The sequence below is a fragment of the Scleropages formosus genome, chromosome 1 (assembly GCF_900964775.1).
Source record: "Scleropages formosus chromosome 1, fSclFor1.1, whole genome shotgun sequence".
NCBI classification, from domain to species: Eukaryota; Metazoa; Chordata; class Actinopteri; order Osteoglossiformes; family Osteoglossidae; genus Scleropages; species Scleropages formosus.
Window position 1 is genome coordinate 20,236,874 of NC_041806.1, and position 27,304 is coordinate 20,264,177.

A 27,304-nucleotide genomic window follows, 5' to 3' on the forward strand; every position below is an offset into this window, starting at 1 on the left:
ATTACTTATTTCTTACTTATACAGCTGGGTAATTTAAGTGGAGCAATTAGGGTAAGTACCTTTTTCAACAGTACTATAGCTGGAGATCAAATCTGCAACCTTTGGATCCAAAGGCTGTAGTTTTAACCACTACACTACCAGCTATCCCAACACATCACATTGACCTTCTCAGTGGATTCTACTGTAAGAATCTGTCTTCACTTTAAGGCTTTTTACTGTGGAGTCCTACAGAACTTTTCATCAATCTTTGTATCTAGATTTAAATCTCTTGTTTTCACTTCAACATTTGAAACTTTGCCTTATATCAGTGCAATATATATGCTGGACTGGGAATATTGTTGAGTCTAATCACTGCATATCTTCATACATGCATGCTGTCACCTAATTAGTTACTAGATGCCAAGAACAAGATGCAGGCTAAATTATTGTATTTTTTCATGGCAGGCATAGTTATGTCATGGACATATACCCACAAGGATTGTTATTAAGAGCATCGGTGACTAATGTGGTGACTAATAATACATGTAAATCATTTGTACCCTTGATTTGCTGGATTGGACATTGCTGATGAGCCAGGAACTATTTAATCCATGACTTTTTTGGATAGGGCTTGGTTATATTTTCTATAGACTGACATTAAACAGAAGCTGATGCCTATGATTGAGACACTTGTATATTACTGAAGGGTGAAACCATTACAATAAATCTTGTACGTTTGCCATGCTATTTTGGAAATGAAGTGCTCAAGTGTTTCAACAAACTGCATTTTTTTCTTATGGCAAAATTGTTTTCTTATTTTTGTACTTTGAAACGTCAACAGAGGCAATTAGGTTTCTTTTTTTTTTGTTATAGCAATCAACAAGAATAAGCCAAACAGGAATCGATCGTGACTGATGAGAGAACAGAGCCATCAGAAATAGACATACACTTGAGTGTTTTGAAGAATTTGTGCAACACAAGAACTGATTTTTGAGATGTACCTCATTCCATCTGCTTGGAGGGCATTTCCATTCCAGAAGATTTACACATATTCATTAAGCAGAAGCTTTTCTCCAAAGCAACGTACAGTACATCTCATAGAAAATACTGTGTTCATTGCATTAGGAGAAAGAGAGACAAAGATGCAGACGTGTGATTCTTAAGTGCAGTTAGTGTCTTTCCACCATATGAACCAATGTTCATCACACGAGTAACTGCATACAACTTTATCCAAATATCGACCATTTCAAATCACCTTCCTTGTAATTTTTTTTTTTTTTGAGATACATATAAGGGGTGCAGTGGTGCTGTGGTTTTGGCCTGTGCCTGCTTTCTGGTGGGTCTGGGGCTCGAGTTCAACTTGGGGTGCCTTGTGACGGACTGACGTCCCGTCCTGGGTGTGTGTCCCCCTCCCAGCCTTACGCCCTTTGTTGCCAGGTTAGGCTCCAGCTCGCCGGGACAAGCAGCTTCAGCCAGTGTGTGTGTGTGTGTGTGTGTGTGTGTGAGATACATATAAACATTTATGTTACATTACAGGAGTAGCTGTGAAAAGGTTTATCCGGGCATAATCTTAAAGTTATAGTGCATGAACATTTACACATTACATGAACTTAAGAGATCATGGGTGAAGTGATTCTGGAACAGGTTAGTTTTCAGACCCTTTTTAAATGTGAACAGAGATTCAGCAGATTCATTTCAATCGTAATAGTGAAATATATTTTGTCAATAAGTTGTTATTCCACTGACTGGATGATCCCAGAATAATTTGAGAATTCTACGCAGAACCATGCTGTTTGGGGTAAGATGTGTTCTCTTGTCACAAAGGGCAAAAGCCATGTAAGACTAAGACTGAAAGTGAAGACAGATTCTTACAGTAGACACCACTGAGAAGGTTGATGTGATGTGTTCCGTTGTGTGATGTGTCTGAAATGCAGGCTCACTCTTTTTTCTGCATGGCTTTTGCTTGAGGGTAATACATCACTCATCCCAATACATCTTCTGCCTGTTTTTGTTGACTCCTCTCACTTTGTGGATTTGTGCATGACATTTCCTTGCATTTTATCAAATAACGAACAGCTTGAGGCCAGAGAAGACATGAGAAACTTTCCCTGCTTCTGCTGACTGAATACACAGCCACTGGAGGTTATGAAGGGTTGTTTCAGAACTTTGCTAAAAGCCTTGTTGTTATTTGTAGGTAGAAATACAACTTGTTTTATTTCTATATTTTATTTAGTGGATACCATTTTACCTGAGGGCTTTAAAAGCATACAGAAATTGGATACAAGTGATGTGTCCTGTGTGTGATTTTTTCAAAAGCAACATTTTTTGGTCAAGGAATTTTGAAATTTTCTGTGCATGGTACTTAATGTACAGTGCCCTTAATACATTTAATTAGCATTTCGTCTGTATTGTTGTCTAGTTCATACAAATTACTTGTATTTTTTATTTTTTTTTGGCATATGTGCAGTAAAGCAGTCTAATATCTGGAAAGATGCAGAACCTGTATAATAGCACTGAATGGTAATGTATGTGTAGTTCAGATCTTTAATCTTCCTATTTGCGTGACCTCATTAAAGCATTTTAGTTTTGCTAGTTACTTTTCCGTTTCATGGTAGGGGAATTGTATAAGCAGGTTTTTTTTTCTCTTGCTCATATGGAGAGCACAGAGCAGCGTGTTTTTCAGATCTGCTCGAGGGATTGCCAGAGCCTTTGTAAAATGGTAAAGCATTTCATAACATAACGTTTCATAATAGTTTCACAGGGGCATTTCAGTAATCTGTGAAATTGGTATCAGTGGGGTTGCGGGGTATGGGGGTCGGGCGGAGAGGAGGAGCAGTGTTTGCCAAATCCCTTGAACGGATTGAAATTGAGAGAAATGTGCTGTTCCACTGACTTCCCTGAATTGCCCCTCCGCCCGAAATCCGCCCCAGCACTCAACTACATAAGCTGTGTCCAAACAACCAAAAATGAATTGTGACCTTCATCCAAGTCAGTTTGTTTGGCACGATTCCCTTCCGGAACCCTGAACGGGACGATAAAGGCTCCGTTCATTTTAATAAACCCAGCATGCTTTGAAGTGAAGCGAGGAAGTGGTGGGGAAGTGTTTGTCTCAGCGCACACTGAGCGGCCCTCGCCCTCGCTCCCGCGGGGGAGGTGCACATGAATGAGGCCAGTCAGCCGATGCCGTTTGCTGGCCTGACGCTTTTTCAACCTTTCAAGCAGCCCTGTCCCCATCTCCTCATTTCACCCCCTTTTTACATTTACTCATTTAACTGATGCTTTTCTCCAAAGCAACTGTCAATGTTACAAAATTTACCCATTTATACAGGTGCCTCCTTTTTTTTCTTTTTTTTCTCTCCCCCAACTGGAGCAATTTAGGGTAAGTATCTCAGTCAAGGGTGCTAGAACCAGAGGTGGGGATCAAACCTATGACTTTTGGACCCAGAGGTACTAGTGTGACTCACTACACTACCAGCTGTCCCTAGCTTTACTCTTATATTGCTTGTCATGTGGGCAAACTAAAATCTTTAAATATTTGGTTTTATTGTACCTACCCTTTGTCAGCTGACTGTAGTGGACCTGAATATAGTTCACTGTCTTTGAAGTTTTTAAATACATCTAAAAGATGAATGATTGATGGATGAGTGCTATGTTGTGCTCAATGAAAGCCTTCATAAGTGACTACCATATTATTATAGGTTATTATAGGTACTGAAAAACATATTATAGGCTAGGGTAGCTGGTAGTGTAGTGATTAGCACTATTGCCTTTGGACCCAAAAGTTGCTGGTTTGAGCTTCATCTCCAGGTGTAATATCCTTTGAGCAAAGTACTCACCCTAAATGCCCCAGTAAAATTACCCAGCTTTATAAATGGGCAAATAACTGAAAGTAAGAAAAGCATCAGATAAATGTAAATGTAATCTGAGGGAATGGATATGTAGCATCGGTTAGATCCCAAAGACATTTCTAGCAACCTACCAAGTTTTCTTCTTACGACGCCCAGTCCGTCCGATGTTCCACTTATCTACAATGAGCTGATTGTCCAGAATCTTCTTAATTCTTCCACAGCTCCCTGATCATTCAGAGATTATTCCTACACACCACCATTTCACTGGTTATTAACCCAGCACATATGTTTACATATAAGTATTTGTTAGAGGTTAAATCTTGTGAACGTTATGAATGTGATTGACACATTTGATTTCTAACAAGAGATACTGCCTCACCAGCATATTTTGCTGTTTTCAAACAATCATAGTTATAATGTTCTAACCAGTCCTATTTCTAATGTTTGCAGGAATACCAGATTGATATAATTTTTGCCCAGACGTGGACAGATAGTCGCCTTAGATACAACAGCACAATGAAAATATTGACTTTGAACAGCAATATGGTTGGATTAATATGGATACCCGACACCATCTTCAGAAATTCCAAAAATGCTGAAGCCCATTGGATTACAACGCCCAATCAGCTGCTCCGAATCTGGAACGACGGAAAGATATTATACACTTTGAGGTAAGTGGATCAACCTTCTTTCATTGGATCCTTTGATTCGGGAGAAAAAAAATTCTTTCATGAGACCATCTCACAGCCTTGCTTAAATGTCATGGAACACAAGAAAACTAAAAAATGTAAATGTGTACATGAATACAGGTGGTCCCCAGTTTACGCTGGTTCGACTTACTAGTTCTTCGACTTCACAAGGGTGAGCTGGCGATAGACATTCAGTAGAAACCGTACTTTGAATTTTGAATTTTTCCTGGGCAAGCGGTATGTGGTGTGATACTGTCTCGCTATGTTAGGCAGCGGCAATGATCCACATCTCCCAGTCTGTCACGCAGAGATGTGTACTAGGTGTATTAAATGCATTTTCGACTTACGATATTTTTGATTTACGATGGTTTTCGCAGAATGTAACGCTATCGTAAGTCACGGACCACCTGTACTGTAGATAAGGAACGTGTTCTCTTTTTTTAAAAAAATCTAGTTCACCTCGCTTCTAGATTAGTAAGAGCTTAGCAAACAAAAAAAACCAATGGCTCAGATGTCCTTGATGATGATGGAAGTGTCATCAAGTCCCCAGCTCACGTGTTTCTCCAGGCAAGGGAGGAAATGGAAGTGGTTTGCCAGAACTTTCTTCCGTGCATATTTGCAGGGTGCAAGCAAAAAAGAATATGTAAACATAAAACCCACTGAGGAGCTCATGAGCTGAGAGGCACTGGCATTACCCGCTGCGCCACTGTGTCCAGATGTCCTTAGCCCAGCAATAATGTACCTGTGAAAACAGGTCTGTTTTTCATGAATTAAATTTGTCTTATTAAAATGATTTCATTAACAAATGCATGAGAAGATCACGAATGAATAAGAAATGAACAAAAAGACAGTAAAGCGTACATTTCAGTTTCCACATTTTCTCCTATGTTTTTGTACAGAAATGACAAAAATGATGTTCAGATCACAAGTAGACAAAAAAGTAACATTTTGTTTAGTTGACATTTTAGTTCATAGCTCACAGATGCAGGATGTCTGGAGGGGCACATCTATACAACAGATCCATACTAAACTCAAGCAGTTTCATTTCCAACTTGGAACGTGGCATCATGAAATAAGGACACTAACGGCCGCTGGGTAATTTGAAAATTTCATTGCCCGAGAACCATCCAGTTGACCCATTTGCTTAATGTCAGGAACTCTTTCCAATGTGTGCTCCCTCTACATTGAACAACTTAATTTGTGTTTCAGTCCTGCTGATATAAAAACAAGATATGGAAAGTTTGCCAAAACTTCCATTGTTCTGTCAGAGCATACTATAATTAAATTAGATTTATTGTGCTGTGGAAATAAAGTAATGCTTCACAATCAAATGCAGCTCATGAAGATCTTTTTGCAAAGTGTGATTGATTTCTTACCATTAAACCTTTGAACAAGTGCTTAACGATGTGGTAGAAAGTAATGTCTTCTGTCTACGAAAGTAAAAAAAAAAAAAATCCCCATTTTATATTCTTTACAGTAATTTTTTCCTATTAGTTTTCATCTGAGCTGATGTATAACGTGTAGCTTCCAAGCATCTCTTGTTTTTTTCACCTGGCTATTTCCTTTTAGAAAATTAAGGACATTAGGCCTTTGACTCCTGCATTAATATGACTAAGATAAAATGACTATATTAACTGGCGTTAGTACATTTTTGTTAATACATGCCAGAAGTGTTTATGTTAATATGTGTTTATATGCATATAAATCGAAGGATGATCATTGCTGTCTCATCTTGCTGGCTGTATTTCATACCAGCTATGACTCAGATGAATGATTCAGATGAATGTGTTTTTATCTTCTGAATCCTTTCAGAAGGATTATGGGTCACCAGCACCAGGCATGCCGAAAGCATACACTTTTAATGTAATAAATGCAAAAGATCCATCATATTTAATCGATGACCAGATTTGTTTATCCAAAGCCTCAACAAACCACTCATAAATAAACTGTCTCATAAAAAACAGGTGCAGGAAAAACCTTTTAAAGATGCTTTTAAAGATTTTTTTTATTATTATTATATGGTTCTACTGGCTAGGCTTGAAGTACTTCAGTGTCGGAATGAATATTAAACTGTCTGAAGGCATGGGTTTTAAAAAAATCTGTGCTCACTTGAAGCATACACACAATGTCTACAACTGCTTGTCTCGAGTGGGGTCACAGCAAACCGGAGCCTTACTAGGCAACAGAGGGTGCAAAGCCGAAGAGGGACGGGACGTACCCCGGACGGGACACCAGTCCACCACAAGGCACCCCAAGCAGGACTCCAACCCCAGACCCACCACACAGCAGGCCCTGGCCAAATCTGCTGCGCCACCCCACCCCCCCTCACTTGAAGCAATTTGTGAATATTCTGAAACCAGCTGTAACTAACAGTCCATTTACGATTTTATTCTATAACTAAGAAATAGTAACAAAGAGTATTTTTATCAGCAGGTTTCAACATTTCCAATACAGATGTTCCAAGTTCTTTTAAGTTGGTCAAGTAAGAAACTGCAGTAGTTTTATATAAACTGTGCCCCTGTATGATGATGTTCTAAAATGCCTACCCTAAATAGTCTGACTGAGATTTGGTACAAAGCAACGTCTGCGTGGGAGAGGTTTGTACATCTGAGGAACCGTGGCCAAGGCTAATGCAGCTCTGTTTATTGAAGTCCTCCAGTAAGTGCCTGGCCTTCTCCTGCTGTTCCTCCCTTTATGCCAGAGTTGGCTGCCTAAAGAGCAAGTAATGCAGGGGTGGTATTTGGACCAGGAAGGATTTTACAGCTGAGAATGGAGAGTTCATTCTGCTGCTTCCAACGTGCCACAGAGTGTTTCCCTGGCAACAAGAGAACCAGCTTCATCGCTGCAGCTTGGGCAAGAATGCAGGCATGGCAAATCATATTGAAGGTTGGCTACCATCTCTCCCTGGTTAGGGCTTACAGATAATCGATTTTTATGAATCCCGAAGAGTTGCAATTGGTGATATTCAGCGAATGTCACATCCATATTAATTCTTATTCCACAAAGCCGAGGAAACAGACATGGCATTTTGTACTGCCTCTTGGGTGTCTCTTGACCTCCCTTGAGGACTCTACTGTACTGCCTCAGCATTGTGCCAACAGAAATTGAAACTGGTTTCATTTACCAGCACATCAAGTCTTGTTATCAACAAGATGAAAGGACTGCTAACTCATAGTCAATCCTGGGTCCACAAAAATAGACACACACACACACACACTGTTAACAGAAACTTCTTGTGCCATCAGCCAAACTTCTGACTTTTGGTCCCTAGATGAAGTTACTGGTATTGGCACCAATGTATTTACGTTTCATACTCTCTCTGCAGTCTTCTGCCAGGTAAGAAAAACCTATAAAGGGCCTGGATTTTTGTTGTCCTACTTGCGACGAAGTTCAAAATGCCCCACATGATGCATGTCAGTGAACAGTTGGGAAACAATGAAGGAGAAAGTGAGCTCCGTGCTCCGTGCTGCCTGTTGCCCAACCCAACTATGGATCAGAGGGCCATCAGCTTCCCAGATGCAGCAGTAGTGTCCTGGCACCTAGCTTCATAGCTTGGAATGACTGTTGCTGAGGTTCCAGCTGTAGCAGATTAGGTCATTTAAGATTATGTTCTCAAAATGACAGTAGTGCTAGTTAATTGAAAATCCCAGTAGAAATTACTTTTTCTTGACAAAGAATTGATTGGATGTTGTAAAATCCATTCCCTGGTTTTCTGATTGATTCAAAGCTTTTTTAATTACATCCCTGGAGAAATTCCACTTTATGCTTTTGACCCATTCAGTTTGGAAGTAAGATGAGGTCCACTAATGTTACAAGAAAGGCCTTCCATCAGTGAACACAACATTGGTATGCAGTCCAGGTTTTATGGGGGGACAACGTTGCATCTGACACTAGAAAAGAGCCTGGAGCAAAAAAAAAAGAAAAAACTCCTGAGTTAATTTTGTTTGGGAACATCCCAGGTCTGCTTAAAGTCGCTGAGGACATTCAGATTTATTGATTGTTGTTTTCAAAGGTATTTCTTGTTCATCCTGTGTTCCAGTTTTCAGAGTTACACCTTAGGTCTCAGTTCTGATGGGTACCCTTAAAGGCTGGGATTACTCTTCTAGGGTATACCAGCTAACTGGACTGAAGTGCCTTCTGTGGCCAATCAGCCATCATGAAAATTCTGGTCAGCAGAGCTGAGAATTGCTTTACTCCTACAGTTGGTGTTTAGTTTTCTTTCACGAGGCCCAGAGGTTTTGCTTTGTAGGAAATAAGCAAAACGGGGTTGTGTGACTGGACTTCTCAACACCTGTTCCAAATCACTATAACACTGGCTGGTGCAGTATGATGTTCCAGGAAGTCACTGGAAGGTACTACAGACTCGATGTTATGGATCATGCCTTTTAAAACCGAGACAACAATTAAACAAGGCGGCATTTTATGAACATTTGCATAATTTCAACAAGAAGGTCACTACTTATTTTAAAACAGGTCTTTGACAGAACAGCCTATGAAAGTCATCTGTGCTCTTCCAAACTCCCCAACTGTCATGGTAAAATTTTTTACCCCTTTTGGGCAAAACTCTGTATGGGTTTCTCAAGACTTGACAAACACTGCTGATTGTCTCTCTCTGCTACCCAGACTGACCATCAATGCTGAATGCCAACTGCAATTGCACAACTTCCCCATGGACGAACACTCCTGCCCCCTCATCTTCTCCAGCTGTAAGTCTCCTGTCTGGTTTTATTCATATTTACTCAAAACTTCCATTTAACCCATATTTATAGCTTTATAGTTCACTGCAGCAATTCAGGTTAAGTATTTTGCATAAAGTGACTTGACTTGCAACCCCAAGATATAAATATGAGTCCTTATCCATAATGCATCCTACCGTACTTCCATTAGGTACGGAGCTGGTCTAGAGTGACTTTGACAACTTTCAGCTCAGTTTTTTTCCCCATTTGTACAAGAGGATATTTTTAAAGAAGAAATTCAGGTTAAGCACCTTGTGCAAGCGTGCCCCTTATAGAGAATACAGTACATTTTTAGTACTCTCCAGTGATGTGATTTTCATATTTGCTTGGTCTTCGTCTGTTCCACTTCAAACTTAAAGCATATTCAATTGTTTTACAATATTGTTAAAATATGTCAATGATAAAAGAGATCAAAATGGTATATTTTTCAAGATAAAGCAGTGTCCTAAATTTGGCCTCCAAATATATTAAAAAAAAAAAAAATTGTCACATTAACACAACATACTGGTCAGAATTGAAGCTCCACACAAAGCCCAGTTGTGAGCTGATGACATGACATCAGTGTTATTAAGGATGACGGTCTCATTTTCTGTAGATAAATGTCAGCCTTAGCAGAGTTCAGTGCTGATTTATAAATGTACACAACCGACATACTTAAAATAAAGTACATTGTTACATAAAGAATGGCACATTTACATTCATGTTGAGCATTCTACTGAAATCTACACCATATCAAGAGTAACATGGAATTTTCTTTGACATATGTCCTTATTCAGTTCTTCATTCCAGATGTTCTGTCTTTCAACTCAGAGCTGAATATTTTGGAAGTGGCCCATTGAAAATTCCTTTGAAATGATCCAGTGTTCTTTTTTCTCTTTTAAACAATATTTATTTGCATACACATTGTATTCATTTTTTCTGTGGGACGATCGCATTTGAAGGTCCTCATCCTGTGCTCCATTTAATTCTTCCTGCTTTAACCAAATATGTTAATTAATGTTTTATTCAGAGAGGTGGGTTCGCATGTCCATGTTCATTAACCAGACAGTTTGTCTGATTACATGAGACTGACTACATATTCAGAATCAGAATCAGATTTATTTGGCACACATGCATACAAGGAATTTTGCTTTGGTTTCCAATACCTCATATTGTAGATAAAAAAATACATATACACACATATAAACATACATATATACAGGGATTCATTTTTAGTGGGGGTGGTAAATAACAGGGAATGGAATAAATAATGAGGAATAATAATATATTCAGTGCATCAAAGCATTTACTGTAAGTGGACAGTCAATAGCTTTTATAACAAAGCACTGTAAACAGATACTTATTATAAGCACAGCACTCAAATTTGCAGATTTTTTATGTAGTACAGGTGTGGACAAAGAAGTACATGTCATTACATTTCCATGTTAAAAATGTGAGGTTTGACACCATTTTTGCTGTATGGCAGAAAGAGAAGTCCTTATGGTACAGAGGAACCATTCCAGCCTTTGGTTTTCCTTCTTATGGGCCCGATATAGTCCAAAATTAGATACAGAAGAATGCTTGCTACAATTTAAAAAAAAAAAAAAAAAAAGAAAACTAACTCAGGGTACAGCCTCTCAAGAAATTTATTTCAATTCCTGTGGGCAGGAGGGAAACCCTAATTCAAACACTAAGGCTGCCTTAGCAGGAAAGAATCTACTGAGAAAGATGGTTGTTATTGCTTTTGTGTGTCGTGATCTGCACGACGTCCGGTCCCTGATCTGAGTAACTGCAGGCGTGCTGTGTATTTCACTCTGCACAAGATGAAATTGGAAACTGGGCTCAGTAGTGTACTGGGAGGCCTTTGTCGCGTAGCCATTACTTTATGGCAAGGCGGAGGAAAGGGAAAAGTACACAAAGTCAGAGAAACAAGTTTAAACTTTGATTATTCTTAGCAAAGTAAGAGGGATGCAAGCACTGGCACTCAGATAAATATTTAAAGTGAAAACATCATGCTGACGACAGTCACTTCTGTTTTATTTTTGAGGAATGGGCAAGTATCTGGTTAAGATGTGTGCAGCATCTCGAATGTGTTTACGTTCAATTCATAAGCATTGAGGGGATCGTAAGGTGAATAACCAAATGTTGACATTAATTTGTCAGTACAGATAGATATCTCGACTTGCGATGGGTTTAAGTCGAAAAGGCATTTAATACACCTAACCTACCAAACATCATAGCCTAGCATACGCGAGATGGCCATTAAGGGCTTGCCACTTTCAAGGCTGGGTAATTATCTTGAGTTTCTCCTCAACAGTAATTGCCTTCCTCTTCTTCTTCCCACCAATAGAAAGAGACACAGATGGGCGTTTCGTATACATGATGGATGCACAAAACAGAACGTAGATACAGGGGGGTGTCCAAAAAAACACTGGCAACACAGAGCACTGTAGAGTATCGGTTGTATACACTAGCGACCGCGTGGCAGACTGGGTGATGTGGATCGCTGCTGCTGCTGCCCAGCATCACAAGAAAATATCATACCGCATATCGCTGTCTTGGGAAAAAAATCAAAATTCAAAATTCGAAGTATGGTTTATACTATCACATCGTCATAAAGCTGAAAAATCGTAAGTCGGACCATCGTAACTCAGAGACCGTCTGTAGTTACCAAGAATTTCACGCTGCCTTGTTTTCCGTTATGTTTCAGTACAACAGTTTTAAACAGAGTTTATACGGCATTTTCAAGCCATTTTACTTTGTATTATCTGTCTTTTACCGAGGTCCAGAAGCCTGCTGTTTGAATGCCCCCAGCATGTCATCTTTGCTTCATAATAATAATATCGATATCCATTTCTTGATTTGATTCTGTTGTTAAACTTGACTGTCGGTTTCCTCTCTACCGTTTCTTCGGGATAAATGTCTACATTGCCATGATGTTGGAAAAGGAAAGTGGCAAAATGAAAGAGGATATCAATGCCTATAGCAGTAGCCTCACTGTAGTCGATGTGGTCAGTGCATGGTCCTGTGAGATACTTTGCACTGTCACTTTTCAGTATTCTTAGTCCAGTGCTACTCTGAGCTACCTTTGTGTTGTACACCTTCTGGCCATGGTGGCTCCAGGCTAATGCTAATGCTAATGTTTGTTGTGTGCAAGTGGCATGGGACTCACGTAATCCTGCAAACAAAGTTGGAATTGCGGTACAGTAAAAACTGAAAACATTGTGAAACACCAGCTTCTCTCCAGGAGCAGGACTGAGGTCAAACACAAGGTCAGACTTGTACTTTTATTTGTACTATTTATAGAAATCGTAAAGATAACGTAGCCTTGTGCCCAATGTCTCCGGGTTGGTTGGTAAAGATAACGTTGAGGGACTAGACTTCAGATTTATCTAGCTTTATCTATGTGCACAAGCGCCACAGTCATATAAGCAGCTTTAATCAGTGAACATCCTTTCACTTTTGTAAATAAAGTCTTCATCTCATGACAAATGAAAATCACCTAACGTCAAAAGTCTTTGTAACGCTACACAGCAGCACATCGAACCTTACGCTAGCAGCTATTGTTTGCAGGATAATGCTGAGGGTCATACTGCAGATTTTGTCAGAAAATAGACAGAATTGACACTCCTGAGGGACAAAAGCCTTTTGAGTGCAAAAAATGAATTACCCCATTAAGGAAGGGATCTGTGTATACATTTTAAGGCCAGATAGATTGTGGGTTCAACTCCCAGACGTGTCTTGCTGTTGGTCCCTCAAGCTGCCTCTGGAGGTGGATTGAGGATTTCTTTTTTTCTCTTTTTTTGATACTGACGGCAGATTTAAGCCTCCAGAACCGCTTGCCGTCAGTGTTGAGAAATGTAGGTTACAGCATCAAGCTGCAGAGTTCATTCAGAGTGCAATCGCTTTTCCCTGCTTTCTGTAAATGTGTCATAAACCATTGCAGAAGAGTGCATCAATAATATTTCGTCATCATATCAAGAGTTCTGATGGGGTGTTCCACCAAGACACTCAAATAAAATTCCTTCTACGCAGCCCTTTATTGCCTTTCATCATTATTATTGCTCAATAATTCATTTTTATCCATACTTTAACGTAACAAAGTATACAGCTGGATATGTTGATGTTTAGCTTTAAATACCTTTCTCAGTCATACCACAAGGCTCTTCCTGGTATTTGAATGAGCAACTTTGACGTTATTGGTGTGCATCAACCATTATGGTATGTGCTGGACTATAAATGGTCCCAGACTCTTTCTACTATAGTATATACTAAGCTTTACTAGCATCCAGACTGTCTGTCTCCCTTTTTTAAAAGTGTTTAATCTATCCAAAATAGCTTTGTACACTTCCACCATAATAAACTGGCAGTGTAACAAAGGAGTTTCTGGACCCTACAACATTTAATCTACTCATATGAAAGGCTTCCTTTCAAGTAAGTCTTCTCACTTCTGTGCAGTGTATCTGAATGGTTGTACAGATTACTCCCTGTTACACACTGTAATCTAGTTGCCTCTTTCATGTTCGGATATTGGGCGCACACCCAACTGCAACTGACAAAGCATTCAGAATGAATTACATAGATACTGATATCAGTCATGGCTGATACCACAAAAGGCAGGCAATTAAATGCGACAGAAAGGAAAGCAGTCGTCAGTACAAATGGTTTGAATATTAGTTTTATCATTCCTTAGCACATTTACGGTGAATACGGTAGGGGTTTAAATGCATAGACACTTCAACCTGATTATATATTATTTAGATACACAAGGAAATTGGAGTTTTAAATTGGACTTCTATTAATCCTACACTTTTTTTCCAAAGCAACTTATAATATTCAGCTACCTACAATGATTTATTGTTATATCACACATCTTATGATGCACTTGGACACATCATCTGTGATGGAACCTGGGCTTAGTGGGTGTTTTACCCTTGGCCAGGGGATCCGATAAGGATTGATCAGACCCCAGCCTGTCTCTGGATGGCACTGCCTTGAACCCACTTTTCACCTGTCCTGATCCACAGCCTTCTAAATTTCTTCTTCATACGTTCAATTACAGCTTTGATGGCCTTCCCCCTCTGGCTGTCTGCGATACCCTACATGCGTTAGGCCCTTTACAAAGGCCTTCTTGCAAAGCCCCTGCACTTTTCTTCAATGGCCACAAACCTTGCCCTGCAGCATTCGGTGTGGCACTTGTCCTGTTAGTCACAGTTAGTCCTTGCCATGTTTCTCCCATGAGCCTCTATCACCAGTTCTTCCCACGGAACAGCAAGCCCTAACAAGATTTGTTTAAACATTTCAGATAGCACCTCGATGTCTGTCCTCGGTGATGTGCGCATGATGATGGCTGGTTGCTGTCGCCAAAAGTTCTGAAATAGCACCAGTTATTTTTCACTTTCCTTCACAAACTCTGTGGTCTGCTTTGCCAGCTGATAGGTCCTACTACAAGCGATCCTCAAATGATACTCTGTTTCAGCCTTGAACATCTTATCATGGTAGTAGTAATAGCAGCCCTCAGCATTCTTGTGCTATGGATGTGCTCCAGTATTACTCTCGTAAAACGTGATGGGGAATTAACTTTTCTCCAACTAAAAAGGTTAGATGGACTGGGCAGCATATCACAAACTGCCTGGATCTATAACTTATCACACCAGGGCTCTGCTCTCCAGACCTCTGCCCACAAGACCTTATGCTTCAGTACTTCTTCTACCTCACCCATGATCCTTTTTGACATTTTCTCATGATCCCATTTGTGTAGCAAAGTAATTTTTACTTTAGCAGTTCAGGGTAAGTACTATGCAGGATACAGTATATACTCTACTGCCCATTACAGCAGTAGATGGGATTTGAACCTGGGCCCTTGAAGTGCAGGATACCTCCAGCTACTGCACCACCTCCTGCTCCTGCTACTGAACACCTGTTCAACAGTCTGTCAGTTCTCCTAGCAGGTGTCTGAGCTGTCAAGTAAGAGCACCAGCTCTAATGGATGTTACCAGAGGTCTGTCAGTCATGTCTTTTATGTGATCATACTTTATTTTCTTGTCTCTGTTACTGCTGGTATGTTTTGTTTAAGAACACCTGAGCGGGAGAACAGGAGAAGCCACTGTTTGTTTATTCACAACTCTGCACATCACAATGTGGCTTTGTCTTCACCTCCATGCAACTCCTCGTACTCATATACTGTATGCTGACCATTAGCACTTCATACTTTACCAAATTCAACAGTTTTTACTGTCTTATAGTTTACCAAGAGCTGCTGGATTGCATGTTTGATATGGAGAACCTTGTCTAGGGGATCCTCTAAAGAATTAAAGTGTTTTCTGCCTTTTCCCTAATGGAACCGGCACAATGAATAGTAGCAGCGATACTGTAGATGGGAGCACCAGCCTTTAATATGTATTCATAAGATGCAAGACCCCACCTGATATGCTGAATCAAAGTGACCACAACATACACATCATGGGTGCTGACATCTGACTGTGAAATATTGAGGAGTTTGCCTCCGGCATCACAAGAGGTCATCCTGGCGCTTACAGAGTGACCGTTTGTCCATTCATCAAAACAGGTTATGGACTTCAAGCAGAAAAAAGGTATTCACCTTCCAAGCACTGGATGAAAAAAGGATGAAAGGGACTATACAGCACACTGAAAACAGAAAAAAATGCTTTCTTTATCAGCACCTCAGGTGATTCAGCACCTACCTGTAACACCTGATCTTAGGGTCCATGCAGTGCAGCACATAAGGTGCAATTCTTTCCATCATGGAGCATCTGGATCATTTACCGCACTTGATGAACTATGTGTAAGACTTAACGACGTAAAGAAAAAAATTACCAGCTGTCTCAAAGAGGAAAACAAACAGACTGGCTTATTCTTCTACTGCGAAGGCAGCATCAAAGCTGTTTATTTTGCTAGAAAATTGCTTCTATTGTTTTCAAGCCAACTGATACCTTCCTCTTCCTTTAAGGAAAACAGTTTGCCTCTGGACAGTTTTAATATTCCATCCATCACCCCCAGTGCACAATTTTTTCAAAAGCATATTAAAATAACTCATTATCATCAGAGTCCATAGTGGTACTGTGTAAACAAGCAATAACTAGACAAACACATTATATTAACCCTAGAAGCCCCAAGTCTGCAGTTTGTGCATTGAAATATCACGTGAAGCTATGGGAGGGAGTTTGCAGACACTCCCTATGTGATCTTTCAATTCTTTCCTTCAAGTTAAAACCTGGTCCATGTTGAGGCAGAAAACATTCAGAAAACCTCCCTGGTCTAAGGCTGTTCATCACATTACTCCATTAGCACAGCTCATTATTTTTATTCTCATTTTACATCCTATTCTGTACATCCATTCTAATTTCTATTAATTTAGATAATATTTAAATTAATAACCGTTTGCTTTCCAGTTCTTTTTTTGAGAAAAATTGCTAAATTTTGCACAAGGACATCTCCCACTCTGTATTTCTAGAACCTGAAACATGAAGAGGTGTTGTATGAAGTATGTGATGTTGACAGTTCTCTGCTCTTGTTACCCTTATCTTCTCTCCAACTTTTTGCTTTTCATGTGTGTCACAAAATTTGCAGAAGTAAAAACATCTCAGACCACTCTGTCACTGAAGGGCAAAAATCTAACTGAAATGGCAGGTTTCTAGTTTGTTGATCCATTTTGTTGGTATTGGGACTAGGTGCAGCCCTAAAGTAATTGCGCTTCTGATTGTTTGGCTTTGTCCTGCTTTGTCTTTCTCTCACTCAGTTCTGCATGGTACAGTGGGCTAAAACTCCTCCAGAGTGATGGGAGACCCTGATGAATTGCTACAGACAGCATTTAGTTGCAATCATTGCAGCTAAAGGTGGTACAACCAGTTATTGCCTGTGAGGGAAAATACTTTTTCACACCTAAGACTGCACATTTCATCATTTTCCACACCAAGGGCAGAAAAACAACAGAGCTCTCATCTTCTCTCTCTCTCTGACTCTATTCATGTATTACTGGGGCTAACAAAAGGATCTCATCAGCTTTCTCGAAAACCTAAAATAAAGAAAATGGGAAAGGGGTAAACATTTTTCCACAGTAATGCTGTAGCATTGAACTTCTTACATTGCAGCTCTCATTAAGACATTACCTTTTGTTGTATGAAACTCACCAATTCACAGCCACACAAGTTAATTAAATGGTGGAAATATCAAATACACAGCTCATGAGGTTGTCTGTCAATGTATGGTTTTCCTATTACACTAACAATCCTTGTTGGCCAAGTCCACAGGTATTCCACTTATTGTTACACTACAGATAACACAGAGTTTCTAGAACTGAAACACCCTGGAATCAGCCCCCCCAAGACTGTTTGCTGAACAGTCCTAGTCTAGGTGTGGTGGGTTTGTAATAGCTATCTTCTGGCTACTATGCAAAATCCATGAGCTTCTCCAAAACTTATTTCCCAGGCCCCAAACTTGCTCTAATGAAATTATTGTGAAATCACACCTTGTGGAATACTGTCAGTCAGTTCAAGACCTTGTAACCTACGCAGTCCTTAATGACATTATGAAGTGTCTATCCACTTAAGGAGCAAGAACCAAACTGGCCAGAGTGTTAAAAGAGATTTCATTTCAATCTTCTTGACAGAGCATATGGCTGGGAGCAGGGTGGGGAGGCTTATAGTCCTTAATTCTTTCCTTGTTTCCATTTTCAAAGAAAGACATCTCAGTTTATGCCTTGCATGTTAATATAAGTGCAATCATGCTGTTCCAGTACTGGGTTGTGAACAGCTTTTTGGTGTAATCATGCACATGGAACACTCCTCTGTCATTCTCAGTGTTTTCAGCTGGATGCCAATATACAGTCACGCACCACTTAACGATGTTTCACTTAACAACTGACCGCATATACGACGGTGGTCCCATAAGATTATAATGGAGCTGAAAAATTCTTATCAACTAGCGACGTTGTAGCTGTCGTAATGTTGTAGTGCAACATGTTACTCCCGTGTTCATGGTGGTGCTGCTGTAAACAAACCTACTGCGCTGCCAGTTATATAAAAGTATAGCACATACAATTATGTACAGTACATAAGACTTGATAATGATAATAAACACCTATGTTACTGGTTTATGTATTTACTATACTGTACTTTTTACCATTGTTTTACAGTGTACTCTTTCTACTTATGAAAAAGTTTACTGTAAAATAGTATGCTGTGTTACATCAGCAGCAGCATCATAAATCTCATGTTTACTGCATCTCTTGATTGCATCAAGGCTATACCATCTAGGTTTGTATAAGTACGCTCTAATCGAGGCAATACCAGCTAGGTTTGTATAAGTACACTCTATGATCAAAGGTATGCCACCTAGGTTTGATAAGTACACTCTATGACGTTCGCACATCAACGAAATCGCCAGCAAATATTGAAAATGAGGCTGCTGATGAAATTATTAAGGGATACGGCTTGTCAGTAGTTGTGTTAGATGCACAATCCTTCACACACTGCAAGCGCTTTTCTCTCACAACACAGCACAGGTCAGTGACTCTAGGATACATCTCTCAGCTATGACTTATTTATAGAGGTTGAGAAAACAGCAGTTGTATCCATGTCCCTGCACTGAGCATAGCAGTTCTGGCAGTTGTTTCTGCTCCCCAGTGTGACACCTTGCAAGAAATTGAGCGTCACCTCTATGCTGGCACTATACAAGATTGATCAGGTGCAGCATTCTTTCTTTTCTTGGTACTAAACATCACACAGTAGACAGGTTCCATACAGTTTGCCTTGCTTTTACATTTAGCTAACACTTTTCTCCCCCCTAGAGTGACTTACAATTATAGCCAGAGGTGGGGATCAAACCCATAGCCTTTGGAGCCAAAGGCAGTGAGTGTAATCACTATGCTACCACTGTCCTTTGCCTTAACTAAGTAACTGCTTGTTCAGTGCAGGGTCATTGTTGTTCTGAATCCTTTTCCAGAAAAAAAAGTGCTCCAGTCCATTACAGGGCAATCACACACCACAGGCAATTTAGAGTCACCGATCCAGTTGAAATGATCAGATTCAAATCCACACCTAAGTCCACTTCTCAGGAGATATGAAGCACCAGCACTATTTGCTGAACTACTGTGCCGCCCACTGCAATAATATTCCACAGCAATAAACACCTTTTATGTATAATACATGAAAATGGAATGGTTCATATTGCACTTTAGCAATGTTTCTGAAGTAGGATTGCAATTTTTTGTACAGGTACTGTTTTTATACAGTTTTAGAGCTCAATGTTGTGCTTGATTAATTCAACCCTTAAAGGGACTCAAACTGTGAACATCCATGGTAGATATCTGTGTTCCTAACTGTTGTACTGCTTGCTAATCTGCATGAATTATGACCACGCAGACAGTTTGAGCACAAAAGTCCAGGGTTGGCACTGCTAGGCAACACAGTCTCCTTCATGTTTGATGAGACATATCAGCTCCTGTTCAGGCAGCAGAGACTATGGAACCCCCCTGCCATGAATTGATCATTACTAGAAGAAGTTAGGATGTGAAGTGACAGCGGGTGTGACTGGTTGCCTTTGTATCTGACCTGAAGGATCTGCTTTTCACTTCATGGCCAGGGTGACTGTATGTCCATACTCTTTGTGAAAAGTTAGAGGTATAGGCATCCAAGCACAAATGCTACATGCCACTCGAATGCTTGTTAGTATTTGCTTTCTCTACATTTATTTGCAAAGAATAACATTTTGCATAATTTCTGGGGTGCTGTGTTAATTTTTTCAGATCTATTGTAACTTTAATTGTTCTCTGAGGTTACCATACTGTGGGGGGACTGTGGGGGGCTATTCCATAAAAAAATTGACTGCAACTAATATAGTGTCCATTCTCATTTTCCTTGCACTGTCAAAACTGGTTTCAGAAGTTGGCTTTGTTTTTAATTTGTTGCTTATGGCTTGGGGGGGGTGTGGTGGCGCGGTGGTGCAGTGGCGCAGTGGGTTGGACCGGGTCCTGCTCTTCGGTGGGTCTGGGGTTTGTGTCCCGCTTGGGGTGCCTTGTGATGGACTGGTGTCCTGTCCTGGGTGTGTCCCCTCCCTCTCTGGCCTTACACCCTGTGTTGCCGGGTAGGCTCTGGTTCCCTGTGACCCCGTATGGGACAAGGGGTTCTGAAAATGTGTGTGTGTGTGTGTGTGTGTGTGTGTGTGTGTGTGTGTGTGTGTGTGTGTGTGTGTGTGTGTGTGTGTGTGTGTGTGTTTATGGCTTGCTTAATCTAGTTTTGCACTAGATAGTGGTCAATACCAACAATTCCTCTTATAAAAGAGGCATCTAGTTGTGTAGTGGTTAGAGTTGTTCCCTTTAGTCCTGGAAGTTGCTGGTTCAAATCTTACCTCTAGCTGTAGTACTCTTCAACAAGGTACTTACTCTAAATTGCTTCAGTTAAAAAAAAAAAAAAACAAACCCAACTATATGAATGGGTAAATAATTGTAACTAACTTAATGCTGTAAGTTGCTTTGGAGAAAAGCATCAGATAAATGTAATGTAAAATTAAGCATTGTGTCTTTTTATATTACCATAGCTGAAATAAGATAAGAGGGGCAGAAATATGGTCCTTTTTTATGATTCATACAACAGAGCTTGAGAGATACATCAGGCGAAATACTGAATGTGAATAATAATCATTTATTTCATACTTCTTTCTCTTGGGATCCAAACTAATCTGAACTACATATTAGACTGGAAGATTGACTGATCAGTTTCTTACTTCCTTTGGTTTCTCAGTAACATTTAATGTTAGAAAGGTACTGTCACATACTGAGCTGTGACAGGCATGCTGGTAGCAAAGATTCAACAAGATGCCGGCAGAAATACCATCAAAATACTGAATCTTGTTGCTGCTGCTGCCTGTTCACATGCATTTCACGTTGTATTGTTATACTGTTCTTTTTGGTCCAGTATGTCACTTAACATTTTCTGTCTGAACCAGGTTGGGTGCCAGGAAAGGCCTACCGATATCCATGGCTGTAATTAACTAATGTTTCTTTTTTTATTAAAGTATGATAAGTACATGCAGTTGGTTGTTAAAACTAAATGTAACCCAAATAAATGTTTATTATAGTTTTTAAAAACCACTTCCATAATCTTTTTGCTTACCCTTCAGCTACTTGGCATTTGCAATGGTTAGCCTGTATTGCAAACCAGGAGAAGTGACCCACTCAGGGTATCTGTAGCTGGGAGTCCTTGGGCACAACCAACTTGACAGGGGTGTTTTACTCTGTAATGGGATGAATGTTTTTATATATTGTAAGATAGGGATATTTATAACAGACAAATGTTTTGTATGGTTTGTATGTTTTGTATTTATGTTTAGTGTTATTTTTTTTGGAGAATATGTATTTTGGAATTAGTCATTGAGGCTGTTATGGTGTAGCCAGAAGGGCGGAGTTACTGCTATAAAGCTTGTTTTAGGGCACTAGTTAATGAGACTCATGCAGATAGGCACTTGCATAGAGAAGAGGAGTGTTGTGAATTGCTGGTGGTGCAAAGGGGGTTTAAGCCCATGGCTCATGGGACTTATTTTCTTTTGTAACCCAATGTTTATTTTTGTATTTGGTTGGGGTTAAAGTGTTTTTGAAGATCATCTTTTTGTAAAAAGAAAAAAAAACACTTTTGGTCCAACTACTTTGGTTCTCCACTGTTGCCTCCATCCATTGTCCATACTCTCATATGTGGTGTCAGAAGTGGGACTTTGGACTGACTGAGTGGAGAATTGATAGAGTAGTGGCCATTGAAGGAAATGGCCACCAAAAGAGAGAAGAAGTTATGGGAGGAAAAAGATGGAGCAGAAGATGAAGGTGCTGCAGAAGTTTAGCTCTCTTCTGCTGGTGATCTTGCCATGGTGCAACTTGAAAAGATGTTTGAAACTTTCATGGATTTCCAGAGAGTCAGAGATGAATGGATGGAGAGAGAGACTGCCCATTAGTTCCAACGGTTTAAAGTCCTGTCTCATCAGGTGCACTAGTTACAGCTTGATGTGGAACAGAGCAAGTGAGGAAGCACTCCTTTACCGGCTCCAGTCTCAGGACCTTCATTGTCCACAGCAGTGCGATGTTATGAACCCAAGATGGTAAAGCTGGAGGACTCTGATAATATTGAACATTTTCTTACTACATTTGAAAGGCTGGCAGTAGTCTATGCCTGGTCAAATGCAGACTGGGCCACTCGTTTAATCCCATTGCTAACGGGTAAGGCCCGAAATGCTTTTGTAGCTATGGAGTCAGAGAGCAGTATGGATTATGAGAAAATAAAAGCAGGGCTCAAAAAGTATGAAATCAACCCAGAGGCCTATCGCCAGCAGTTCAGGTCTATGAAAACCAGCATTGAGGAGACCCCCAAGAACTCTTCGTACAGCTGAAGGATCTCTTCTGTAAGTGGGTCAAGTTTGAACAAAGCAGCAAAGAGGATATCATGGAGGTAGTGGTGTTAGAACAATATTTGCGAGTTCTCTACCCTGAAATGAAGATCTGGGTTAAAGAACGTAGTCCTGCAACGGCAGCAGAAGCAGCTGAACTGATGGAGAACTACTCAGCAGCCCACAAAAGCACCAAGAAAAATAAACATTTTTGGTCCAAGTACTTCGGTTCTCCACTGTTGCCTCCATCCGTCATCCATACCCTCGCAGGTACTAATGAAAGTTATTTCATCCAGCCATATCAATCTAAAGGTTTAAAGAACTGAAAAATGTCTTTGGAATGTCCAATTGTGTGGATGTATGAAAACTCGTTTACAGTCTTTCTGCTGTGACTTTTAGCACTAAGTCAACTGTCAGAAGTTATCAGTGTTTCACAGCACATTTTGGAATCATAAACTCAGCAGTGGTTTAAAGTGGGTAGTGAGACAAGAGAAGGTCTTGGCAAATTATAAATCCAAGAGCATAGCACATTTGTTTTATAGCTATTTTTGTTTGGGTAGGAAAATAATTAAAATTCATGTCCATTTCCAACAGCTGATTTTGGAGCCGATTCTTGTGTAGCTCTGATTGCAGTTCAAATTTTCATCCGCAGTGACCACGAGTCACATGTTGGACCTGAGACCATTTAATTCCTGGCAGCAAGTGGAGAGGTTAAGTTTGCCGCGTTGCCTCGGTTGACCCTAGAGGGGTGTTTCAGTCATCTGCAAGTCCCAATTTCTGTGTCCTAAAGACGGTAGGGCCTCCATTGTCTTCAACGGTCCAAATAACCAACACACAGAAAACTGGAGGAAAAAAATATTTTATGTCCTCTGATTACACAGTTGGGGGTAAATTGTAATTAATAGGCTATGCCAGACATGTAAAGTGGGCAGAAACAGCCAAAAAAAAAGCTTATAGTAATGGTAGTAGTACAGCAATGCTATTGTAATACAAGTGCCTTCTTATTCCAGTTAGAAACACACCTAATGTCATTTATCCACAGGGTGTACAACACACTCAGCTTCCTTTAATCTCTCCCTGGATTCAGTCTTGCCCATATATTTTGACTCTCAGTACAACTGACCGACGTAACCTTGGACTTTGCAGTGTGTAATGTCCATTGTTGAGCTCAAGTTGAGGAGTGATGACAATCATTTCATTGTGTGTTGACAGGAGGGGGGAAGATACCCACCAGTTGTGACCCTTCATCTTGTTATCATTGTGGCTCTGATCAGTTAGGAGATGCTTGTTGTGAAGTGATGCACTTTGCGTGTGAAATGCAATCCTGGAAAATCAGAATCCTGCTGACTGCGTACCCATCCTTTAGTCTTCTTAGGACTAATTCTGTAGCTCCACTGTGGGACAGCAGGTGTAGCATGATGCATCCATGTGATTTCCAGGAGACCAGCTCCAATGATGTGAGCCAGCTTTCCTCGGGAAACTGCTGTTTGACAGAGGGGAGGGAAAAATCAGGAACGCGATACTGACTGACTTGATAGAACTCAGAAACTCTGATATTTGTGCTGACAAAGAAAATGTAATTAACAAAGTTCTGACTTCTCTTTTCCAAAAACATCTTCCCAGCTCTGAGCTATAATGTCATCTGCACTGTAATAAAAGTATAACAAAATATTTACAGACATGTGCTGCTTAACTATGAGGATATATTCTGGGAAACGTGTTGTTGGGCAAATTCATTGTTGTGCTTATACAAACCTAGATGGTATAGCCTCGATTCAGTCAAGAAATACTGTAAACACAAGATTTATGACACTGCTGCTGGCGTAACACAGCATACTATTTTACAGTCTGCTTTTTTCATAAGTAGAAAGAGTATATTGTAAAACAATAACATATAGTAAACAAACAGTAACACAGGTGTTTATTTTCATTAAGTATTATGTACTGTACATAATTGTATTGCTATACTTTAATACAACTGGCAGCACAGTAGGTTTGCTTACAGCAGCACCACCACGAACACGGGAGTAACACGTTGCACTACGACATTACGGAGGCTACGACGTTGCTAGTCAATAAGAACTTTCCAGCTCCATTATAATCTTATGGGACCACTCTCGTACATGTGGTCAGTTGATAAGCAAAACGTTAAGCGACACATGACTGTATTAACAAAAGGAGTATAATTCTTTCCCATATGGTTTACACATATACTATTATGTCACCAAATACAATGAGAATGTCTTTGTTTCAGTGGAGGGGCCTTGTAATCAGGTTTGCTTACAGCGCTGAATAAAATATCACAAGATATATGAGTGTGTAAACAGAATGTGGTGAACAGTGAAAGGCAGATATGTTTCCACTGGACATTTACATTTATTCATCATGTAACACTTCTATTAAAAGCAACTTACAATGAAAACTATTTACTGTTTAGAGATCTCTGAGGTGCTGTAGAAATGAATGGTAGGTAATAAAGTAAATCAGAACAGTCACTTCCCAGTGCTGGAGTGCTAAGAGACCTTAGTGTGAACTCAGGTTAATCTCCATGTTTGTGAGAGGACTCTGTGTATGCAAGTCTTTAGCACCGTTTAATAAGCACAAAATAACAACATACACTCTTTCCTTACATAAGGAGATTAATTTGTTCTGTGAAGTCATCGTATTAGGCAAATTCCCGTTGTGACAGAGGTTATTAATTACCATTATTTCTTATAGAAAAATAGTCACCTGACAAAAATACACACACACACACACACACACACACACACACATTTTCAGAACCACTCATCCCATACGGGGTCACGGGGGAACCGGAGCCTACCCGGTAACAGAGGGCGTAAGGCCAGAGGGGCAGGGGACACACCCAGGACGGGACGCCAGTCCGTCGCAAGGCACCCCAAGCGGGACTCGAACCCCAGACCCACCGGAGAGCAGGACTGCGGTCCAACCCACTGCGCCACCGCACCCCCTACCTCCTGACAAAAATATTTCCCCTAAATTTCATTAAAATACCAGGTTCAAGAGTGTTTTTATGCATGGCAGTAATAACAACAATGTATTTTACATTATTATTATTATCATCATCATCATCAATATCTTTTCTTTTTTTTTTTTTTCCCCCCCATCTTAAGTTTTCCCTCCTTTCGAGGAATTTCCTAACGCCTTTTCCCTTTCTTCTCAACATTTTCGGAAAAGTTTTTGCAAATTGGCTCACAGATGCTAATGGCATAAAGAATTAAAGTTTACAAGTTCCCTGCCTGTGTCTTTCACTCTAAAAAGTACCTGCACATTATGCTGTTCGAGGTGTAGTGTGTAATGTTATTAGCATAAGATTAATTGTGCCGTTAACGCTGTTTATACGATTGTATCGTGTCTGTGTCGGGCAGCATAAATCTAAGCGGGAGATCCGGTCCCTCACTATTATCCCTGACCAGTCACCATTTCTGTAAATGGAACGAATTAAAGCTTAAGGGTAACATGCACCTTGAGTCCATCCTGAGTCCTGCTGCCTGAAAGAAGCATTTGTTTCATAATAATCTATGCAACAGTGTTTATAGTTTATAGTACATGTTTATAGTTTATTTTTATAAGGACTTAAAGAATCCAGGTTTGAATCCCACTTTCTGTTGTATTACTTTTTATGAAAGTGGATCTATGATACAGGAATAATTTTCCAGCTCCATCAATGGATAAGTTAGCTGCAGTCATAAAAAAAAGCTTTAACAGCACAAATATCTTCACATTAGCCTAAATAAAGCTTTGATCTCACAATCAAAGAAGGATCATCTAACATTAAAAATTTGTCTGCTGCTCAGAGAAGTATTTCTTTATATCATATTTATGCATTATCACATTATAAAAGTCTAAGTGGATGGGAGTCAGGTGGTCTGTGAAGCATTGGCTTGCTTTGAAAACAAACACAAAACACTGTCTAAACAAAAGTTAAAATAAAAATATTACTACTGTAATGCACTCATTGTAAGGCACTTGTATTTTTCTCTGAGATGCACGTCACTTTGGAGAAAAGCATCTGCTAAATGAAGAAATGTAAAATCTATTGCAATCTATGCCGTGATTCTATGTGAATACAGATGTTCCTCGACTAACGATGGAGTTACGTTCTGATAAACCCATCGTAAGTGGAAAAATCGTTAATCGAAAAAAATACAGTACCGCACCTACTGAACATCATAGCCTAGCCTGGTCTACCTTAAATGTGCTCAGAGCACTTACCATAGTCTATCGCTGGGCAAATTAAGCAGGAGACACACATGAGCGTTTAGTAGACATGATGGGATACGAAAACACAAAATAAAAAAAATGCTTTCATCACAGTATCGGTTGTTTACACTTGCGGTTGTTTACACTCGTTGGCGTGATCACTACAGAGATTGTGAGTGTGGTTGAGTGGATCCTGCAGCTCGCTGCCATCGCCCAGCATCGGGAGAGAGGATCGTACGGCATATCGCAAGTGCGGGAACAGAATGGAATTCAAAATTCTAAGTACTGGTTCTATCGAATGCATATCGCTATCGTACCATCGCAACTTCTAAAAATCGTAAGTTAAACCATCGTAAGTTGAGGAGAATCTGTATATTCAAGTTTAAGTGCAGTAAATGGAGTGTTTCTGTGTATTTTTATGGGCACTTGAGGAGAAGTCCTCAACCTTCATCAGGCTCTT

At 40.0% G+C, this 27,304-nt stretch overlaps 1 protein-coding gene across 2 annotated transcripts in view; it reads left to right on the forward strand.

Annotated features, from left to right (window-relative positions):
- gabrg3 (gamma-aminobutyric acid type A receptor subunit gamma3) overlaps window positions 1-27,304 on the forward strand; it is a 134,834-nt gene that overhangs the window by 88,160 nt on the left and 19,370 nt on the right. For both annotated transcript variants that reach the window (XM_029255208.1, XM_018749966.1), the window contains exons 4-5: window positions 4,278-4,498; window positions 9,140-9,222. In XM_029255208.1, coding sequence (XP_029111041.1) covers window positions 4,278-4,498; window positions 9,140-9,222 — 304 coding nt within the window. The remainder of the gene's footprint in view (window positions 1-4,277; window positions 4,499-9,139; window positions 9,223-27,304) is intronic.